This window comes from Zychaea mexicana (assembly GCF_025766255.1).
Source record: "Zychaea mexicana strain RSA 1403 chromosome Unknown BDB00scaffold_64, whole genome shotgun sequence".
NCBI classification, from domain to species: Eukaryota; Fungi; Mucoromycota; class Mucoromycetes; order Mucorales; family Lichtheimiaceae; genus Zychaea; species Zychaea mexicana.
This window is the reverse complement of record NW_026516727.1, coordinates 163,670-184,996: the sequence shown is the minus strand read 5'-3', so window position 1 is coordinate 184,996 and position 21,327 is coordinate 163,670. Positions and strand designations below refer to the sequence as shown.

Below are 21,327 nucleotides of genomic sequence, written 5' to 3'. Positions count from 1 at the left end.
TACCCTATATTGTCATCAGATCAGCCCCCTTTTGCTTTCCATCCAGTCATTTGCTCTTGTAATGACATGAAAGAATGACAGTATCAAGATGGAGAAAAATATATTACCTTCATTTATACGTAATGTTGAAGAGACAACTCATAAATTGACGTGGCGTCACAGTCCAGGCAAACTGTCCCGGTATATAGCAGCGTCATGGTCCGTGCTGCATTAGCAAAAATCAAAAATCCAATCGCCGCTATTTGAACAAGTAATTGTAAGGAAGCATTTCAGAAATGACAAGTTTTGTGCTTTGGATACACAATATAGCACGTATGACACATATGCACGACCTGTCAAAAACAAGATATTCCCTTTGTTATTTTGGTTTATTTTACCCACGAAAAGAAATGGAAATCATAAAACAATTGAACAGCAAGCAATGTTTCTATTGCTCATTATCGTGCTATATAAATACACCTACTGTAGTAGCAGCAAGAAACATACCATTTACTGGTACAGCACCAATTGTTTCTTCCTCTCTCTCTCTCTTTTATCTACCATTAAACTCATATGGCCGTCCCAGAAAAAGAAATGATCTTTGCCATTACCAACGTTGACTCGTTGGTAGGTTATGCTCAAGCATTCTTTTTCTTGAAACATCTCGACAAGGAAAAGCACAACATCAAGCTCCGTTTGTTCTGCCGTAGCCGCGAAGAGCTGCAAGAGCTTGAAAAGATGGGTGGCGAGTCAATTGAGACCAACTATATGGATCACCACGAGATCGAAAAGGGTCTTAAAGACGTGTCCTATCTCATGTTCATTCCGGAATACTCGAGCGACCGTTTTCAGCAAGGTTATAATGTGTTAAATGCAGCCAAGAAACAGCAGGTGGATTATGTTGCCATGTTTTCGATGTAAGATACTTTTATTCACCGGGGATACCATTTTGATCAAGTGCAGTCTTTGACTCTAAAATTGTATATTACATAATGACTGTGCTATATACCTCCGTCAGACTCGGTGTAGATCATGCCACAAAGTATGGGGATTACCCAAACCTCAATACCTACTACCGACTGGAACAAATCATGTGCAACGAGTTTAACTCGGAACACTATACTGTTTTCCGGCTGCCCATGTTTTACTCGGCTTTCTACGGGCTGATGCCAATGGTCCAGAGGGAAAACAAACTACGCATGACGATCAAGAAAGGCGTCAGATTTGCCATGATTGATTTGGGCGACTGTATTGAGGCCATTTACAATCTCTCTTTTGAAAAAGGAGAAGATGATGACGAAGAGCAACAAGAGCAACAAGAGCAACAGCAAGACGATAACCGGTTCTTTTTGTGGCGAATCTTGTTTCCCGCTCGACAGAACCATCATCATCGACAACAACAACAACAACAGCAGCAGGAGCAACAACAGCAAAATCCAGTGATGCTAAAGAAGAACATTACTTTGTTTGAGTTTACACCCAGTGACCGGTGCCTTACCGGAGAAGAAATGGCGCAGCACATGGCCCAAGGTCTCGATAGGGAGCACCTAGAGTACGAAGAAATCAGTCCGGACGATATGCGCGGTTATCTTGACTCGATTCGACAAGACGAACGCTTCCGCCGCGGTCACAGAGAGAACGAGCACTTGTTCCCGGTCGGATCATTCATTCGCGAAAAGGTCATCGAGACACTCTTGGAATGTAGCCGACTCGCTAGTCAAGGTCTGACGGATAAGGTCACTCAAGATTTGGAGCATGCATTGCATCATCAGCCCATGACCCTGCTTGATTTTTTCCGAAAGAATCGTGAGAACTTTCGTCATTTGCAGTAGTCTGTTGTAGTAGTTTACAAAGTAGGCTTTTAAATTTGTAGTAAATGAAATAAAGTCAAAGTTCCATTTTCAGTAACGACCCGTTTTTGAATGTACTTGCACTTTTGAAGGTTTTGCTTCTTCATTGTATTAATTTTCGATACGCACCGTTACTGTACTGACCTTACAATACACAAATGTGTTTAGTATACATTTTTAACATGTATAAGTCGTCAATATTATGGACGTGTCGGGAACTAGCTTGTAGTGAGAATAGCCAGCGGTGCGCTGTATCATACACGTTATGCATGACACTGCTTAATGTACATGTTTGTGAGAAAAAGCGGCAAGCTCATTACTAGTATTAGATGTTTGTTGTCGCTGCAAATTATCACCATCATTTCCGGTTGTTATTAGCACCTGCTCGTGCCTCTATAATTGATGTGTTAAAAAGCGAGAGCGATAGAGAGCCATTGGTATACATAATCCATCCGCTTCCTCTGCATCTCTCCCTGCCCCCCCAAGAGACGACGACCTTTTTATGCCCGATGCGCGAGTAGTAAATCATTGATAAGACTCCTTACTAGTTTGTTGTCGATTACATCAGCATTCAGGCGGGTCTGCACTTTTACGAAACATGTTTGGCTTATATTCTTAACATTATTTGGTTATTTCGATGAAGGAGATGACTACTAGCGGAAGAAAAAACCGATGTTGATGGCTTGATCTTATTAAATTGATTTACTCATTTTTTGCCGCCCTTGCACTTCTACTGGTAAATCCTACGGAAACTCATTCTTCAACAGTAAATTTAGAAGATACACACAAACGCTATCCAAGTTCTTCACGAAATGGCTAATTACTGTACTCTATTGTTAGTACAACAGTATACTTGTGGAGGAAGATACCGCTGGTGTTCTTCCGTATGAAGGTACAGAACAATAGCAACAAAGTTACCTTGTATCGTTATTAATGGTTGGCTTCAGATCCTTGCATGTTTATTTAGGACCCAGATTTTACATGGTTACTACTGTCCTTACTGGAGTCCTGACAATATCCCTCCAACAACTCTCTCGTGCAAGATACGCGTCCTCTAGTAATTGATATATACCACCCGGCTTCGCGATTTCCGTCTCTCTAATGCTCTTTTAGTTGTCGGCAGATGTTTTGATGCGTCCAAAACAAAAATATTCAATTGTTAACTGGAACAGTGGTAGCTGAGGCATATGATCATGGTTACGCAGCAGCAAGGCTTAAGCTTTTCGATTTAATTTGTCTACATATACATATACATATACATATCGCATTATGCGCACATGCATCTACTATCATACTAATTGAAAACGTAATACCAATCTGTATGACACCTGTTATAGTGTTATGTATACAACTATCAGAGTAGCCTAAAATAGAAGATCAATCACAACGTCCATTGAATTTGTATGCCTCTGCTTATGCTCAGCATTACTTTTCAAGTATGTTCGTTGAAGCAGGAGATATGCTGAAATGTTTAAATGATGGCAATAGAGCAAACTAGAAATTGAGCTATCATACATAATATAAGAGCTTCAGTTTCCTCTCAGAAGGACGAATGAAACAAAAAGATGATCCATTTTGTTAATCGTGAATGTCGTGATTGAATCGATCTATTAACACGTTTCCTCAAACCAGCAGGAATGAAGATAGCTGGATTAGCTGACCGAATTATAGCGAGCATTATTTGCAACTACATTTATTCCAGCTTTTAAGTACAGATACTAACAAAAGTAGCATCATTTCAGACGAAATGGGTTATTTTACCAATGTTCAGTCCCATTTACTAGTTACGGTAAGAAGATGTTCATGTTTGTATAGTACCTTTTTTTGTTAGCTTATTGTGGAGATAGATCGTGTACACTGCTTGTTGATAACAGTTTTGTGTCAGCGACAGCCTGTGGCCTTTAGTTGTCAATCGATGGTGCAGGAATGATCAGCTTAGAGTCAGAAGTCAATCTTTAATCGTTGTGCAATATCTGCCAGTATTATTATTCGCTTTGACTGTATCGAGCGACCCGGTATTTCATACTTATAAGCGTTATCCTACTTTTATAAGCTAGCTCCATGTTGGTTTTGCAAGGTTTAAAAGCTTCTGTTGTAAAGAAAAAAAAGTTTGATGTCACGATGACCTGGCTTACTGTGCTTCTGTTTTGCGGTGCTTCGTTTAGCCGAAGTTTTGGTGCATGATGCGTTTCGGAAGTCCATTTTTGCTTTGCTTGGCCCTTTCTTTTCCTCTAACGAGAATATACATTTATACCATTTGTACAAACAACAGTAACAATGAAGAGTGAAAGTATTCCCATGGCGCAAGAAGCAGAATCTCCATTGAGTCCTGCTGAAATTGAGGTATTTGCTAACATTTAAGATTCGGGATCGTTTTGCTGCCGTGAATACTTATCAAATTAAAACAGGTTCTCCGCAGACAATTCGTTAAAGAAGGCGAATATGTGACCATTCAAACCAAATTCAATTATGCTTGGAGTCTGATTCGATCAGCAGATCGACAGCAAATTGGCGAAGGAATACAGTTATTGACAGGTATGTTGTATATGACGTGAAAAGGGTAAGAGCGTTTTGCCAAGAAAGGGAAGGGTTGCTAGTAGTGTCTGGTTATGCTACATTTTATCTGTTACGAATCTGTGGGATTGTATGGTTCCTTACTAGCAGCACGGTTGTATAGAAATATTCCATGACTCACCAGAAAGACGTCGAGAGTGCCTGTACTATCTTGCCATCGGTCATTACAAGATTGGAAACTACTCTGAAGCACGCAAATTCAATCTAGAGCTGCTCAAGCATGAGCCAAGAAACGAGCAAGCGCGTGATTTGGATAGGCGAATTGATGAAAAGGTGTCCAAAGGTAAGACAACGAATATTGCTTGCTTTGGCATATGCCAATTTTCGCTTACACAAATCTTTTATTTTGCGGTGATGATCTTTATTAGAGGGAGCAATTGGTCTGGCGATAGTGGGCGGCGTTGTCACTGTGGGTGCGGCCCTGTTGGCAGCGATTGTGAAACGATCAAGACATTAAATCTTTGGTAGTTGCGTAGTTGGGATGAGGGACTCGGTGATGGCAACATATATGTAAATCCAATTTCCCCCTTGAAGCTTCTGTATATTATAGACCGGATCTTGTCTCTTGTCATGTGATCAGAATGTAACAGCAGGTCTCGAATTACTGGGACCTCAAATATCACTATAACGTTGGTTTCATTTACTGATTTTGGTTTCCCATACCATTTGTTGCAGATTTCCGTTGTTTGGAAAATGTTCATTTCCCGTCATACGTAAACGTGCGGGGGACGGGGGAGAGAACTACCATGGCAACTAAACGCAATATGTGTTATAGCTATGGTCGCCCCCCGAGGATTGTTTTTACTATGCTTCAACAACGATAAGCTTAGAACTAAAGTGTGTTCTTGGAAATACAACATAAGGAAATGGCTTTCACGTTATAAGAACGGTTTGCTTAGAATCGGCAGAGGGAAATAGTTCATCCGAATCGATTTCCGTGATTGGGTGCTGGCGAAATACAGCCCCTTGGCATCTTTTTTTCTTCTTCCGTCAAAGCTCAGCAGCAGTTACTTCATCAACGATCTGTTTTTTCTCCACATACTTATTCCTGCTTGATCTGCTCGGAGCGCCTTTCGTGTTTGTTCCAAGCATCGTGTAATCATGTCGTCTGTCTTTGTGTCCGACAATTCTGCGGGTGGATTTAATCAATCACAACAACAGAAACCACCTGAACCTGCAAGGCCGAAGCGACCGCGACCCAGTCTTGCAGTAAGCAAATAGCACATTTCCTTCTAGAACAAACCTAAAGACAATATAAAAGAGGAGGGAGTACAAAGAGAATATATTTGAACAACAAGAATTAAGCATTATTGTACAAAACCAACTATTATCCTGTTAGTGCATTCGATGTAGAAAAAAGAAAGTCAAGTGTGATTTTGTACAACCGACATGCGGTCGATGTGCCAATGCGGGTCTTCCATGCAGTTACGCAACGCCTCCACGACGAGTCGACGGTCAGGCGTTTGACCAACTTGGCAATCATGTCGAGGAGTTAAAGGAACGAATGCAAAAGATGCAGACGGAATTAGCAATGATTAAAAATAATCTGCATCCGTTTCCAGGCAGCGGCAGCACCGCAGGCGATAGTGTGGGGTTTGCGTCTTCCTCTGGTGTTGTCGACGAAGAAAATATGAACAGCTCTCGAGGGGTATCACCACTAGGTAGCAGCCCTGTCGTAATGGATCAACTTGCTATTTCACAGGAGAACGGACCGATGACGATGATTGAACCGCAGCAACCTGTAACTTGGCGACTGTCGCTATCACCCTCCGGATTACGTATCGATACCAACATTGCAAGCGTAGCCGATTTATACAGAATCTTGCTGAACGGCATTAGCCAGCTCAATATCAACAGCGACTCCACTACTAATTTGTTCAGCACCGATTCAATTCGAGGCGATGGCAACAAGCCGCGACAGCATAAAGCATGGGGTCGATATGCACAGCAACACAGAGCAAAACCGCTAGAGTCGAGCGACACTGTGATGACACCAGCAAGCGACACAATTCCTTCGCAATCAGCAGGCACTAGCAGTAGCAATGGTGCTATTGGCGGTGGTAGCAGCAGTGGCGGTGGATCTGGGGCAGGAGGCGGAAGACTCTGGGAAGTAGACGACAATGAAGCACGCAAGATTCTCCAGGAGCGAAAATCGGCAGACGATACCATTCCACAAGCAACGCTGGACAATCTTATGCAGACCTGTTATCACAAGTGCTTTTTGGCGTACCAAATTGTGGACAAGGAGGCGTTTATGCAGCAGTATGCGAGCGAAGCAGGCTTGGATCCGCTACTTGCCAACTCAATTAGTGCATGGGTGGCAAAGCACGGATGCATCTATCACAACGCGTGTCCCGGCAAGGATCCGTCGTCCATGGGCGAAGCATACTTCAAAAATGCAAGACAGCTGCTCAAGAAATGTTTTGATATCAGCAATGCGACGACGGTACATGCATTGCTCAATCTGTACATGTACCAACTCAGCAGCGAACGATCAAGTTTGGCCTACTTGTATATTGGACTAGCTATTCGGATGGCGCAGGACCTGAAGTTTCACAAAAAGGAGCACATGCCTGCCGACCTGAAGCAGCGCGAGACAAGCAAACGCCTGTGGTGGTCTGCTTATTGGCTCGATCTGTGTGCAGCGCTCGAGTCGAATAGACCAACCATGGTGGATGACAAGGACTGTGACCTCGAATACCCAACCAAGCTGGACTTTGAAGATGAGGAGACAGGCTACCGGATAGACTTTTGCGTCCACTCGATCAAGCTCATGAAGATCCGTAAGGACATTACCAAACATCTGCCATCCGAACAATCGGGCCAGTCGCTCCTCTCGGCTATCTCGCGGCTAGAAAACGCGCTCACAACATGGCTCAACGAGCTTCCACAGTACTTACGTTTTGAACCGGAGGATATCTTTAACAAGACTGACACGTTCAAGGATGAAGCAAGTTTGATCCTTAACATTCAATATCAGACAACATGGGTCATGCTCCACAAATTCTTTTTGCCAAAACAGAATCAGACCGCCACGCCCGTCGCATTATTATCGCTCAACATCTGCACCAAGTCAGCCAACTTTATCACCAAGTTATTGGACATCTATGCCAAGAATCTTTGCTGGTGTCAGTTCTTCTATGCCTTGGATGGTGTCATCGCCAGTGTATCCATTCATCAAAGCAATGCATTGTCAAATGAGGAGGAGGTGGCATGTCTCGCCCAACGTAACTTGATTCTTACGGCAAACGTATTACGAAACTCACCGTTACTGTACATGGAGAAAGTGAATGAGATTATCGAGAGTATTGAGTCGTTCTTGAAGCAAAACAACCTGCCAAACGATCTCAGCAAGCTGCCGGCAGTGAACGAGGATCTAGTGAACCAGCAATCCATTTACTCGGTATTCCATCCAGGTGTCTTTGAAAACAACCAGAATCAAAACCAACCACAGCAACAGCAACAGCAGCAACAACAACAACAACAGCCTCAGCAACAGCAACCTCCTGTTTCTACAGCAACCCCAGTCGGCGGTATGGGCCAACAGGCCCAGGCATCGCCATCCATGGGACTCGGCCAGCACCATCAATCTTCACCAGCAACAATGTTGTCTGCTAGTTTATCACCTCATCCACGTCAACAAACTATGCCGAGCCCGATTCCTATGACTCCATCACCACAACAATCCCTTTCCGACCGTTCACGCCAGCCTGGGGCATTGGCACAGCAAGCTCAACAACAACAACAACATCATCACCATCATCAACATCATCAACAGCAGCAGCAGCCACAACAAATGGCCGATTCAATGGGATATCCTCAACAGTTATCTAATGCAACATCTAACAACATGATGTCGACTGGTACTGGCATGTTATTTAATAATCCCGCATTAATGGGATTCACGGGTGCTGGTGGCGAGGCGCCGATGGATCAGCTGCTGTTCCGCGACATGGATTTTTCGATGAACCAAGGCGGGGACCGTATGATGGGCCAGCAAGATGTATTCGCATCATTAGGCTCGAATATGCTCGGGGACACTTCGTTTGCACCCAATCCCTCGTCTGGCGCATCTTTCCCATTCACTGATATGAACCAAGCAGATATATACAGTCCACAGCAACAACAGCAACAACGACCCCAGGAACCTCCTCAACAGCAGCAACCACCACAAACCCAACCACCACATCCGCAACAATCACAACAGCAACACCGTCCAAATAACAACCCTAACAACCCTAACGATCCATCTTCATTCGCTGGTAACTTGTTTGGCAATCCAGCGCTGTTTGGACTACAAGGCGCAGGCATGAATCAGTCATCGTATGGAATGAACGATGCAACATCATCAGCTGGCGGAGGATTTGATCCAGCTTCTTTATTTGCCAACGTCAATATGGATCCAGCGGCTATGAACGCATTGTTATACGGTTCTGCTGGAGCATCAGGAGCTGGGGCCGGCGATGGTATGGGGATGGCTTTTGGACAGCAGCAACATCCACAGCAGCAGCAGCAACAACAGCAACCAGGCGGACCATCCTCACAAGCGAACTTTGCAGCAGCAATGTATGCAGCTAGCAGAAAGAGAGTCCATCGTGAATGGGATGATTCAGCATAGCAATAGCAGTGCAGCACCACCCCTTCCAAAAAAACATGACATCTTTTATATAATTATTGCGTTTTCCCTTCAATCTTCTTCTTCTTTCTTTTCTCCCTTCGTCCATTTCACTCTGTTCATTTTTGTCTCTTGTTGTTGTTTCTTTTCTCCTTCTACTCTCTACTGCGTCTATTTCTTTTTTCCTCCTCTCTTCCTTTCTGTATTCTATATGTTTGAGAACGCATCCCTTTATCACTTTCTTTCTGCTTTATGTGTACACACAAAACAAAATATACACAACCTTGGTGTGGATTATATATATTTTGCAAAGAAGCATACTGTAACATAACATAATTGCAATCATCATATTAGCTGTTTACTCCTGAAAAGCATGATTTATCCAACAAGCAGGTTCTTTGACAAAAATAGCCACCGTACGTTTGACGGAGATCCAAATTGCCCAGGTTTTGTGGTTTGTGGCGGCCACACACCAGTTAATGAACCTTTCATAAAAACAAACTTCAACAATGTTACCCATTGTACGCACTGCCGGCCGACGCTGCACCGCATTTACTTTACGATCTGCACTCAATGTCTCATTGAACGCAGCAGCAGCACCAACCGTGTTCACTCGCACATTTGTCTCCAAGAAGAAGAAGAAAGCAGCAGCACGAGAAAATCCAGACGCTCTTGACATTCAAGAAGCTGTGCGCGTACTGAAAGCATTCGAAGTCGGCCATCCTCAACACCAAATCGAAGCACACGTACAGTGTAAAATCGAAAAGTCGACGCCTCTTATTCGTGGATCGGTTGTGTTGCCTCGCAGCATCAAGCAAGAGGCTACTATTCTTGTCTTTGCTTCTGGCAAGCAGGCCGAAGAAGCCGTTGCTGCCGGCGCTCACTTTGTCGGCGGTCAAGAACTCATTGAAAAGGTCCAGAATGGTGAACTCAAGTTTGACAAGTGTATCTCAACGCCTGCCATGTTCCCTGCTGTCACAAAAATTGCTCGAGTCTTGGGTCCCAAGGGCCTGATGCCCACTGTTAAAAAGGGTAAAGACGGAAAATCCTTCTTGAAAAACAGGATTACGCAAAATATCGGATGTCGGTTTGATGAGAAGGATGAGAAACACTCTTTTTAACTTGTTTTCACGAAAATATAGGAACCGTTACTGATGATATCGCTAATATTGTACGGACATCCAAGGGTGCATTTGATTTCAAGGGAGACAAGCGTGGTGTTTTGCACACAGGTACAGAAACATAAGATTTATCCGTAATGCAGTTATTTGTGAATACTGAACGCTGTTGTATTTTGTAGGTATTGGCAAGGTGAACTTTGAGGGAACCGATATTGAAGGTAAGCTGGTGATGATGCAGAGTGACCAGTAGTGGCTGGTTATCAATACTAGTTACTATGTATAAGGATCGAAATGCTCATCCATATTTGCTGGTTCTATAAATTTAGCCAACCTCAAGACCATCTTGGAAGAATTACGGACGTTTGGCAAAACAAATAATCTCAAAGGTAAAGATTTAAAAGAAATAACAAGTGGAGACCACTAGATGTGAGGGATCCGTAACTTACTTTCATGTATTTAGGCATCATTCAAAACGTTGTCTTGTCGTCCACAAGAGGACCAGGCATTGTCATCGCTGGCGGACCCTCCCTTTAGAAAACATGTAAATTCAATTCGAAAAGTATAGACAAAAAAAGCATGCTGTAATAAATAGTTCTTCTTTTATTATTATTACACCTTTTCATACTTGAATGGTGGTTTATCGCCTCATGATCGACTTATCACGAAGAAGGGAAAAGTATGAGCTAATGTATCGGATGAAACTAGATTGCGTGAGAAGGAACGATGATAGCGGATCCTGTAAGTAACTTGAGTTGTGTGATATGGTTGTATGTTTCGTGTATGTTTGTAGCTGGACGATTGGTTAAGCTTCTCGGAAAATCATTATCCATATAAAGCAGCCGCATTGTAGTTCGATCTTTATGACCACATAACCGGTTTCGCTATGCAGAAAACGATCAATTATTTGATTTACCGAGTTATAAAAGATATTAATTCATCGCGTGGACATTGCATAAAGCAGCCACGTGGCTTATTGTATACGGCGGTTGTGTCTTCCTCTTTTTCTCTAATGAACCACTGAAGGATAGTCGTTTTTACAAAAATAAGCAAGTGCTATGTCCATGAGCAATTGTAAAAGGAATGGTGATGATATCGTATAAGTAGTATATGAATGGATACGATAAATACAATTTTGCATAGTAGAAAAGAGTGTATAGTGAAAGGTAATATGATTTAGCTAATGTATAAAGTAGTATGATAGGGAGAGAGAGAGAGCTACATGATAATATTGAAGCGACATTTTTGTACATTTTCCCCTACTTCAACTTCTTTTCAATGATAAACTTGCCAGAGGGCATGCCAGTCATGATCGTATTAGGGAACTTGATCTTCTCAGTTGAACGAATGTTGTAATCGCGAAGGAGTAGAGAGATGATAGTTTTGATCTCTTGGATGGCAAACCAACGGCCACTGAGGTCGTTCATAAGAAAATGCGTGATGTGTGTTGGTGTGAGTTTTATGGATTATCGTTAGTATTTACAATATGAGCTCAAAAAACTTACGGGCAAGCGTGCTTTCCTTCACCGAAAAGAAGGAAGTCATCGCTAACTTTTGTGGAAGGGCGGCCAGTATTGACAAAGCGCCATGGTTGGAATTCGGCAAGGTCGATGCCCGTGGAAGCTTTGTTGTAGTTGCTATCACGGTGATTATACCAGTAGTTGATATAGACATCCTGGCCTACAATCAAACAAAGGTAATTAATGAATACGTATACACGAAATCTTTCTCGACTAGCTGTCATTGAGGTTGCTAAAAAAGAATATCAGGCTGTATACCTGGAGGAATGACTACGCCATTACTCAACACGATGTTCTTGCCAGAAATGTTGGTATGAGAAAGCTCGTAATATTGGTTTTTCAATCTCAATGCCTCACGACACACGCTGTCCAGTTTGACAAACTCTTTGATAATATCAAAAGAGAATGCCTCACTGCCCTTGCCAGCTTCAACGCCATGACGACGCAAAACTTCGTTCTGTTCCTCCAAAAGCTCATCCATCAACTCTGGATTTTCCAACAAACGATAAATCACAACGGTGGCATTTTCGCTCGTAGTGTGCACCGAAGCAAAAATTAGAGAGAACATCCAGTTGACGCAATGTTCTGCAACCGAGGTACCCGGTTCAGGAGGATTGTCTTCCAATAAATCTTGAAGGATATCGTCCTTTAATAATTATTAGTAGACAATTTCTTACAATGTTGAGCGGTTTCTTTTGTCAAACAGTAAGTGACATACTGGTCTCTCCCAGCTGGGATTCTTGGCACCCTCTAAACGCTTTTCAATTTCGGGCGTCATGCCTTCAATCATTTTCTGTCGGTAGCCTTGCACTGTCGGCGAGAATTTGCCCAAAAGACTGTAAGGGATTATTGGTTATTATCAAATGCTAATTCTATGACATTTATTGAGAAAAAATACATAGCAAAGGTGGGAACTACTTACCGCATCTGCATACCCATCAGACGAGGGAAAAACATCATGATAGGGATCTTGGGTCGAAGCAAAGATCCAATATCAATTGTGATGTTTTGAAAGATATCAATCAATTCATCATTCTTGGCAAGTTCCTCACCAACAAAGACTGAAGCGCTAGCACGTGCTACCATACGCTGAACAAGTTTATAGACGTGTGGTAGCTCCTTGGGTTCTATAAAAATAGTAAAAAGAAAAATGATATACAGTAGTCTCATAAGAATACGGATATTAGAAAACATGATGATCTTATTTTACTACATACCGTTGAGATCACCAACGATATCCTGCAGACCGACAATGAGCTAATGAAAGTAGTAGGGCAAGTGATCAATATTTGAAATGTCATTACCTAAATTATATCATCAAAGCATTATAGTTTAGACGTACACTTTCAACAGCGCGTGGGGTATAACGCTTCAGATTTGGCGTCAGCTTATTGACAACGATTTTTCTGGATGTATCACCCGTAATAATATGGGCAGGAATGCGGGCTAGCGCATTCATATCAAATCTCTGATATATAAGATTAATTATTAGTCATGTTAAAGAATCATTATGTGTGTATAAATATATGACGATGATTAGAAAAAGCCAATCCTACCTTGGTAACACTTGTAATAAAGTTGAAGTTGGGATTCAACAGGATTTCGCGCACATAACGTCCAGAAACGACAGTGGACATCTAAGTGTGTTTGTTCGGACAGTTTATTATGTCATAATTAGTTCTTCTGTTCCAACCATAGATCACACACACATACATGAAAGACTTACAGCTCCAAATAAATGGACACGGTACACTTCGCCTAGTTCTGCGGTCCATTTCTCAGCAAAAGCTTGAGGATTTTCAGCGTACTCTTTTGTTGATCCAAAGATCGGGATTCGATAAGGAACAGCGGGGCATTGATCTTTAGACTAGTTGCAATTTCCATATCTGGTCAGACTTTTGACGGAAGCCCAAATTTTATATACACAGAGAGAGAGGGGGTAACACAATAGCGAAAGTCTCCTACTACAGCTATTGTTGTTACCTTTTCAAAAAGCTGTCTGTATAAAAAGTAGGCAGTGACCGCAGTAGCAGCAGTAATGATACCGGTCTGTTGGCGCGGAGATAATTTGCTATTGACTTCGTTGAAAAGGTCAACAAGTTGATCGCGGCTCGGAAGCGTAACCATGGTGTCGGATATTGAGTGGTGTGGGTTTGGACGGGAGTGGGGAGCTTTTGAGAATATGGGACCGAAAGGAAGAGTATTTATTATATTTCGGCGCAGGCTCCGAAGAATCTTTCGAGCTTCCCATGCTTTTATCAGCTCCGAATTGGATGTAAATTAAACAGGTAAACAAGCGCAAGCTTCATTATCCAGTGATCCACGCTAAGTAGTATTACAGTAGAGCAACATCGTGAAAAGCCTCTGATCTGTGGTTCATATAACTACAGAAAGAAAACGGCTGCGGTGGCTATTTTTAAATATCCCCCTTAATTTACTCAACTGCAGCAGCGAGTTCAAAAGCTTAGGCGTCGTAGGCGTGGCATACACACGCACAACAGAGCAAACCTTCACTCATGCTCGGAAGAAATTGCAACTAGCCTTATTTAGCACGCTTGGTATAAGTTACAACAAAAAATGTGGAGAGCCGTGGAGTTATGGATCGCAATCACCATGGAATCGAATCGAGACCTGAGCTTTGCGAACAGTTGGGCTTATTTTGTATGCAAATTATTATTGGAGGTTACACGCAAAAGGGCAACTGGCGGAACTGACTACAATTAACATGATATTGTGTGATTTGACAAATATCTTTAACAAATTTCACACACGTGTGTGGATCAGTGATATCCTCATTCTTCGTCACATTTCGTAAATGGCAGTATATGAGAAAGAGCACATAAATGAAATTCAAACTGAAAAGAGCGTTACCGGCCTGTTGGTTGTAGCAAGTGCTGCAACATCAAACATGTGCCACGAAGGGTTGAGATGTTTCGGGCAGTAAAATTTGACAGCGCATATCAAATAAAGAAAAGCTTGTTGCGCATTGTATATTAAAGTATGTATACACCACTCGCAACATGTCAAATTCCCCATTGTACGCGTAAAGGTAAATTGTACATTATGTACAATTACATGAGTACGTAACCCTAATCATGTTTGAGTATGCAGGTAATGCAGAAATAAATTCTCTCTCTCTCTTTATCGGTATTTATCGGTAAAAGAGAATTTAAAATTCTTAAAAAAAGGGAGGTAGGACATGTTTTCAATGCGATGAATATAGTAGTTACCAACGTACCTGGAAGCGAATCTGTTTTTGTATGGATAGATGGCACTACACGTCTCAAAAGGTGATTTAAAAACTCTTGTTGTTACGCACGGTCCATTGCAAATGATAAAGACGATGATGGTGGTGGCCCGAGTAGTGAGGTTAGTACTAGTCTGCGACGACAACCCTTCATATATGAAAAAATCGGTATCTCCGCATAAGCCCTCAGCCTTTTTCTCTAACATCATGAATCTACGTTGTTGTCATAAAGAATGCATTCCTTAATATAGTAAAAACTACAGTATGTACTTGTAAAATATCGCAAATGAATGATAACTCAGTAACTTTTTGATTCCAATATTTGCCCAAAAAATCTTCGCATGCCTATGTATACTAAAAATGACGCTTAAATGTAGCATATTTGTATTATTAAAAGTGAAAAACAAAGGTCACGACTAATTCTTGTGCGAGATTGAGAACCACCCTCAAGCGCTATCAGAGGGGCTTGGTTACAATGTATATAGTAGTGTAACAGTATTGTAGGAGGGCATTACTTATGTAGTATACATATGTAGTAGTATTAGCTATATGTAATATGGACATTTACGAATTGGGCAAATGAAAGGCGATCAAACTGTTGATTAATGTTTCACTGACGACTAGCAACTCTGTTCACGAAAAAAGAAAAAGGGCGGGGTTAAAGCTACTGGGGTAGACTCTCATCCAATGATATTAAAAGTTAAGCAACTGCTCTCTGGGTGCAAAGTGTGAGGGTAGCCAATGAGATAACAAGTTAACGGGGGTTGTTACGTGTGCCGATATCTTGTGTTGCCCCTGTGTAGCGCTTGTGTGTGGGTATATCAGTTGGCGTTTTGATTGTTCCTGTCAACGACAGCACTTTTACACGGGTCTTTCGTCTTGTATTTTTTCTCACTCTATCACCTCCTCATAACGTATTTGACAAATAATGGGTGATTCTACTTCTCGGTCAGATGGAAAACGTCGTCGCGGTAGACCTCTAGGTAGCAAAAATAAAAAGCAGAAATCCTCCTCGGCTCGCGCTCGCGGTCAGACGAGCTTGATGCAATACGTTCCTTCGCGCTACCTTTCTTCAGAACAACGCGACACAACAAGCGCTGAGGCCACAGCCTCACCACCCGATATCAATGAGCAACCAAGCTGTGAAGTTTCCTCCCAACAGGTTGTATCCGGAAAGGGCCACCACATACATATACTTATTGTATCGATTATATAGGCTCGTGTGGATGACGATGACTATACTTTAAAGGACTTGATCGACGAATTAGAGGAAGAAAATCATACTAATTATGATACTGGCGTGGAAAACGAGGAAGATCCCATCCCTGACGAAGTACAAACACTCAATGATGACGACAGAGGATACAAAGAAAAAAGTTTCGGAGTGCTCGCCCAGTATTTCTTAAGTATCCAAGATCGTATCAAGACCAAAGATGGTGGTTATCCAAGGGAATACAAGAATGGAACTTTTTGGATTGAGCCAAAGTCGCCTTATTTTGCATTACGAGACGAAAGTATATTAAATCCCAAGCCATTGTACTTTCCTCGTGTATTTCTATGGTTCCCTCATTTATTGGTTGATCGATTGTACTGCCGCGACCCGAGGTGCTACAATGAGGCGGACGAAAATACCTTTGAAAAAAGCAAACTTGAAGATAAAGGCTTCTACAAGGATCCTTATGCACGTGGAGTGGTAGACATGAACAGGTATGAATTATTAGCAGCAACAATCATGGCAAGCCTTTAACAGCGAACTATGTGTTTGAAAGATGCTTTTATATTATGTCAAGACGATATGATTGCAAAACCTGTCATGCCTCATTGGGTGCACACGATGAAAAAACCTTGAAACAGCTGCCCGACGAACTAGCAGCAGAATTTCCCGCCATTTTTTCCTATCGGTGTGCTATCTCTAAGGATCTCATTGACATTTTACGACCATGTATGCAGCACGGTATGGGAGTTGCAAACTTTCAAGATATGCTACAGGAGCTGCACCTCATACGCCATATCCGACTGCATATCATATACACCCTATATCAAATACATCGTCGAACGAACCCAACTTACAAGGAGACCGAAAATCGCATCAGAAGCTACCCTGAGTTCTCGACATTCAAGGTTTCTCAAGGATACGCTGGATACGTTCCTTCTATACCATATTTTCGACTCATATACAATACTATCATGGATGTTCTTCGGCCAATTATGGACAAGCAGATGGTTACTATTGATGGAGAGATACTCAAGGGAGACCACACATTCAAGTTTTTGAAGAAAGTTGCAAAAATGGGTGACGCACCGACTTTTGGCGCTCTATATACTATATGTAACGAGTATGAGGAGATACGAATGCAATTGCTAGTCCCCACCAAGTCATTATCGCATTTACAGACGCCTTTTAAAGGAAATGATGAAAACATACGACATGTACGGGTATAAACCACCGCAGCTATTTTTTACTGACAACGTCCGGGGAGACAAGGCGTTCCTACTTGATAATATCAGCTCATTGAAGAACGGTCCCAAGATGAACAGTTTGACTTTAACTGGATCTACCCGCAACAATCACATATTACACCTGCCAACCTTTATTACTACGCACTACATACGCAATGAAACCGAAGCTGAAGAAAAAATTACGAACACCATCTTGTGTGATATTGATCCACAAACGATTGTAATTGGTTTGGATTGCGAATGGAACTTCAGTCGACATGCTTCCCCTGGCAAAGTGGCAATATTACAGTTAGCATACAAGGTATTGGCTCTGTTCTGTTACACTATCGTTTTGGCAAGTTACAGCTTCACGCTAACAAAATAACTTGTGGTTTAGAGCTACGTCTATATCCTGCCAATCCACCAGTATAATAATATTCCTCCTTCTATCGAAACTCTTCTAAAGTCGTCCAAGGTCCTAAAAGCTGGCCGTATTGTTAGTGGTGACTTAAAAAAACTAAAGCGCGACTACGGACTAGACTATCATGAAGGCACGGGGTAGGAGCTCGGCAAGTTCTCTCGTAGACGAGGCTTCATCGAAAATGGAAATGTAGGACTATCTACAATTGCTGAAGAAGTACTTGGGGGTAGGATCGAAAAATGATAGAGACAGCAACTGGGAATTACAAGATCTTTCCGAGAATCAAGTGTATTATGCAGCGCTGGACGCGTGGGCGTCGTTGGCGATATATACAAAGCTTGTGTGTTTTCGTACACTGGGTAAAACCGTACTAAATCCTCCTCCGCATGGTGGGTACGTTGCTATTTATTCCCGTCTTCAATGTTCATTTCCAATTGCATATGGCGAGATATTACACAATGAGCAGCAGGTACTTTACGATTTACGTAATATTCTTTGGAAGAAATATGTGATTCATTAACAACATGTGCTTCTCTTCATGAATTACTAGATAACATTCGACGACAACATGGCATATATATCGATCAATCACGTTTGTGTTCCTGGCGCAATTCTTGACTCGCACACTCAAAAAACTCTTATGGAATTTGGAGACCTCCCTTTTGCTGTGACAGTACCGGTATCCATGCTACGATTCGAAAAAAAGTCGCTATGTTTATGGAGAGAGCAACCACCGCATCAAGGCAACAACCGATCACAAGCCAACATACCTGACGATATGCACGATACACCTCATATAACCGACAGTATACCAGACGATAGTGATCAGGAGTCAACATCTTCTTGTTCGACGTCAACATCACACGAACCCAATGACAACTCCAATGAACAAAGCACATCGAATATACCATGTTCCGACTCTTCAAGCTTCAACTTCACAAATATTTATGCGCAGGATACCCAGCAGCAACCAGTATATTCGAGAATCCTAAAAGACATCTATCACTTCATGGCGCTTATCAAGATACCCAAACGGCACGTTCTCGCAAAAGAATTCTCCCGGCAACTACGCAACGCTATCTTTGTTGTGCACCAAGAAGATCGGCAAAAAGTGGAGCAATATCTAGCGACCAAAAACATTACATGGGAATACATGCTGAACACGAATCCATCTTGGGTTATGCGAAGAGTGAAACGTATCGTCCCACCACCACACGAGCTCGGTCCTAAAGTCCAAAATCTTTTTGCTGAATACAGTAACCTAATTTGCACCAGAACTGGAAGGAAATTGTTTGATAATGATGCACACCGTCAAGCCCAAAACATGCTCAAGGCAATATATGAAGGCCAAGTTTCCGATCATCCCGATATGCCGCTGTACTATAAAATTGGATACGACAAAAAAGCAAACCTTCCCCTTTATCGGTGTGCCCGTGGAACAAACTCTCTAGAGGGTGGAGTCCATCAAAACATTATCCGTGCTATTGGTTCTAGCGGTGCCGGACCACATTTGGCTGATTGCTTTCTTGCTGAGTATCGACTTTGTCATAACTTGAAGGTAAAAGGTGATATCCACTGAAATCAATCAGTTTTGATATTGAGATACCTTATATATCAGGTCGGCACTATGAATCGATATTTACGTCAGTACAAGGGACATTATGATCCATGGTTGATTGAAGCATTGGTATACCTACGGATGAAGCTTGGGATTTTCGGCACTGGTGGTGCTATTGAGGAGCAAGCGGGTGCCCATGTCCAAGGTTTGGAGCTGAAAGAGTGCAGCGAGACATTTGGTATTGCAGAATTTGCACCTGACGTTGCTCGCACACTTGGGATAGACATGTCTTCAGCAGAAGAACGAAACAACGAAGAGCATCGCGACCAAATGAATACGCTCAAACCTCGGCCATACTCTCTCAACATTAGTATCAACATCTTCTTACCGCCTGGTTCTACGGCCAATCCTTTGAATAAGCGCTACATCTTTCTTGCCCAAAAACAAGGAACAAAGTATGCTGTTACCCCTGTCCACACGAAGCAGGAATTCGAAAAGTTTCAAGAAATCATCCATGGACCAGCTCAAAGAACTATTGGCGCATCAGACTGGACCAGATTGGCAAAGCTTTGGAACGCATCCACATCCAAGCCGGTAGATGGAGTAACAGTATTTTACAAGACACCAGATCATCTAAAAATGCATTACGAGCGATGGAATGAGAGACGATTGACACGCGCTAGCAAAGCAATTAGCGATGGCATTTGTGAAACGATGAACGCAGAATTGATGTCACCAAGCAGAGGATATTCCGCATTACCTGCTAGCACACCGTCACCACCTCCATTTGCCCTCCAATCCATAGTACAAGAAGGACCGCAAAACTCGTTACCATCATCAATAGCAGTAGCTGACCCGTCATCAGTAGCAACAACTATCTCATCATCAACACCAAACTCTCTCGGTGCATCACCATTAGGTTTTAGTCGCAATAGTCCTAGAAGAATTGCTCTGGCGCCATCACCATTGTCTACACCATCACAACCACTGTTTACAGTTAATGTACAAATCCCCAAGAAACAAGTGCGCCGTAAAAAACATGTATTACAGGGATCCTAAAGACTAAGCTACACACCCTTGGAACTATATACATATCATATTACAATTTTACCGTCATCGATACCACTCAACAATAAATGATATTGGGTTCTTCCCCAGGAATACTACTAGGGCCCTTTTTTTTGGTCTACGCAACAAGGAATTACAGATTGTAAGGAAAAATCTGGAAATCGGTGTGGGGAGAAGTTTGGTCCACTGAAGGAGTGAAGACAGTAGTGGGGACATGTGTAACGGATGTTTAAACTCCTATATGTAAAAATTTGGTCTCCGCAAGGGAAAATTTGGGTCGCTCGAGCAGCTCTGTAACAAAAAATTAGTGACTAACGCTGGTTTTGAAAACTGCTAATTTTAGCAAATAAATGGGGATTTAGCGGGCAATTTTTAGCAGAGAAAACTGTGTGCATGCGGTGGCAATAAAAAAGCTGCAACTGAAAAGGATATATTCATACAATGGACAAGAGGATGATGATAATTAATGGCTATAATGACTAAAGATTGCCTTTCGTTTGTTTGAGCTTTTGGCGTCAGTGATCTGGTGCATAGTGTGATCAGTTAGTGTCACAGGATTTTGGACATAATTGTAGGTATCGCCATTTACTACACTCTGGAAACAAGTAATGACATCGATAACTCTGTTCAATTGTGAGATGAAAAGCGGTACTTGATCAAGACTGAGTGGAAGTTGGATATGAGCAATTTCACACATAGTATAGAGCTCAATTTTGGCGCGATTAATGAGGGCATGTCAGTTTGTCTCTATATTACTTTACATCTGGTGATTTTATATTATCGGCTGAGTTTTAAAAATCAGTATTAAATTTAATTATCATATCAAAATATAAAAATAAATACATCAAACTTCTCTTGGCATTTACAGAAATTTAAAAATGGTCATACTTAATACTGATATTACTATAAACAAAGATAATATGATTAATTATATATAA

At 42.0% G+C, this 21,327-nt stretch overlaps 6 protein-coding genes across 6 annotated transcripts; 4 read left to right on the top strand and 2 right to left on the bottom strand.

Annotated features, from left to right (window-relative positions):
• Positions 1 to 433: 433 nt before the first annotated feature.
• On the top strand, positions 434 to 1,811 carry BDB00DRAFT_930822 (uncharacterized protein; the record flags this gene model as incomplete). The annotated part of the gene is made up of 2 exons (XM_053129017.1): positions 434 to 896; positions 998 to 1,811. Exons 1-2 carry the CDS (start codon positions 553 to 555, stop codon positions 1,809 to 1,811), a joined length of 1,158 nt encoding a protein of 385 aa, XP_052977239.1. The 5' UTR covers positions 434 to 552.
• A 2,295-nt stretch (positions 1,812 to 4,106) lies between these two features.
• Positions 4,107 to 4,860, top strand: BDB00DRAFT_883982 (mitochondrial fission 1 protein; the record flags this gene model as incomplete). Its single annotated transcript, XM_053128286.1, has 4 exons — positions 4,107 to 4,172; positions 4,238 to 4,364; positions 4,507 to 4,686; positions 4,772 to 4,860. 4 exons carry the CDS (start codon positions 4,107 to 4,109, stop codon positions 4,858 to 4,860), a joined length of 462 nt encoding a protein of 153 aa, XP_052977238.1.
• Positions 4,861 to 5,137: 277 nt separating this feature from the next.
• Positions 5,138 to 9,274, top strand: BDB00DRAFT_522174 (uncharacterized protein). The gene is made up of 2 exons (XM_053117718.1): positions 5,138 to 5,612; positions 5,743 to 9,274. Exons 1-2 carry the CDS (start codon positions 5,505 to 5,507, stop codon positions 9,019 to 9,021), a joined length of 3,387 nt encoding a protein of 1,128 aa, XP_052977274.1. The 5' UTR covers positions 5,138 to 5,504; the 3' UTR covers positions 9,022 to 9,274.
• Positions 9,275 to 9,527: 253 nt separating this feature from the next.
• Positions 9,528 to 10,673, top strand: BDB00DRAFT_874821 (ribosomal protein L1-like protein; the record flags this gene model as incomplete). Its single annotated transcript, XM_053127264.1, has 5 exons — positions 9,528 to 10,050; positions 10,161 to 10,250; positions 10,319 to 10,357; positions 10,466 to 10,525; positions 10,600 to 10,673. The coding sequence occupies 5 exons, from the start codon at positions 9,528 to 9,530 to the stop codon at positions 10,671 to 10,673; spliced, it is 786 nt and encodes a 261-aa protein (XP_052977237.1).
• A 722-nt stretch (positions 10,674 to 11,395) lies between these two features.
• Positions 11,396 to 13,858, bottom strand: BDB00DRAFT_930818 (cytochrome P450; the record flags this gene model as incomplete). Its single annotated transcript, XM_053129016.1, has 10 exons — positions 13,640 to 13,858; positions 13,383 to 13,523; positions 13,213 to 13,293; positions 12,999 to 13,124; positions 12,874 to 12,913; positions 12,579 to 12,783; positions 12,375 to 12,492; positions 11,915 to 12,302; positions 11,642 to 11,816; positions 11,396 to 11,549 (listed from the first exon to the last, which is right to left on the bottom strand). Exons 1-10 carry the CDS (start codon positions 13,781 to 13,783, stop codon positions 11,396 to 11,398), a joined length of 1,572 nt encoding a protein of 523 aa, XP_052977236.1. The 5' UTR covers positions 13,784 to 13,858.
• A 6,944-nt stretch (positions 13,859 to 20,802) lies between these two features.
• On the bottom strand, positions 20,803 to 21,120 carry BDB00DRAFT_835476 (uncharacterized protein). The gene has a single exon (XM_053124401.1). The coding sequence runs from the start codon at positions 21,084 to 21,086 to the stop codon at positions 20,853 to 20,855; it is 234 nt and encodes a 77-aa protein (XP_052977235.1). The 5' UTR covers positions 21,087 to 21,120; the 3' UTR covers positions 20,803 to 20,852.
• Positions 21,121 to 21,327: the final 207 nt, after the last annotated feature.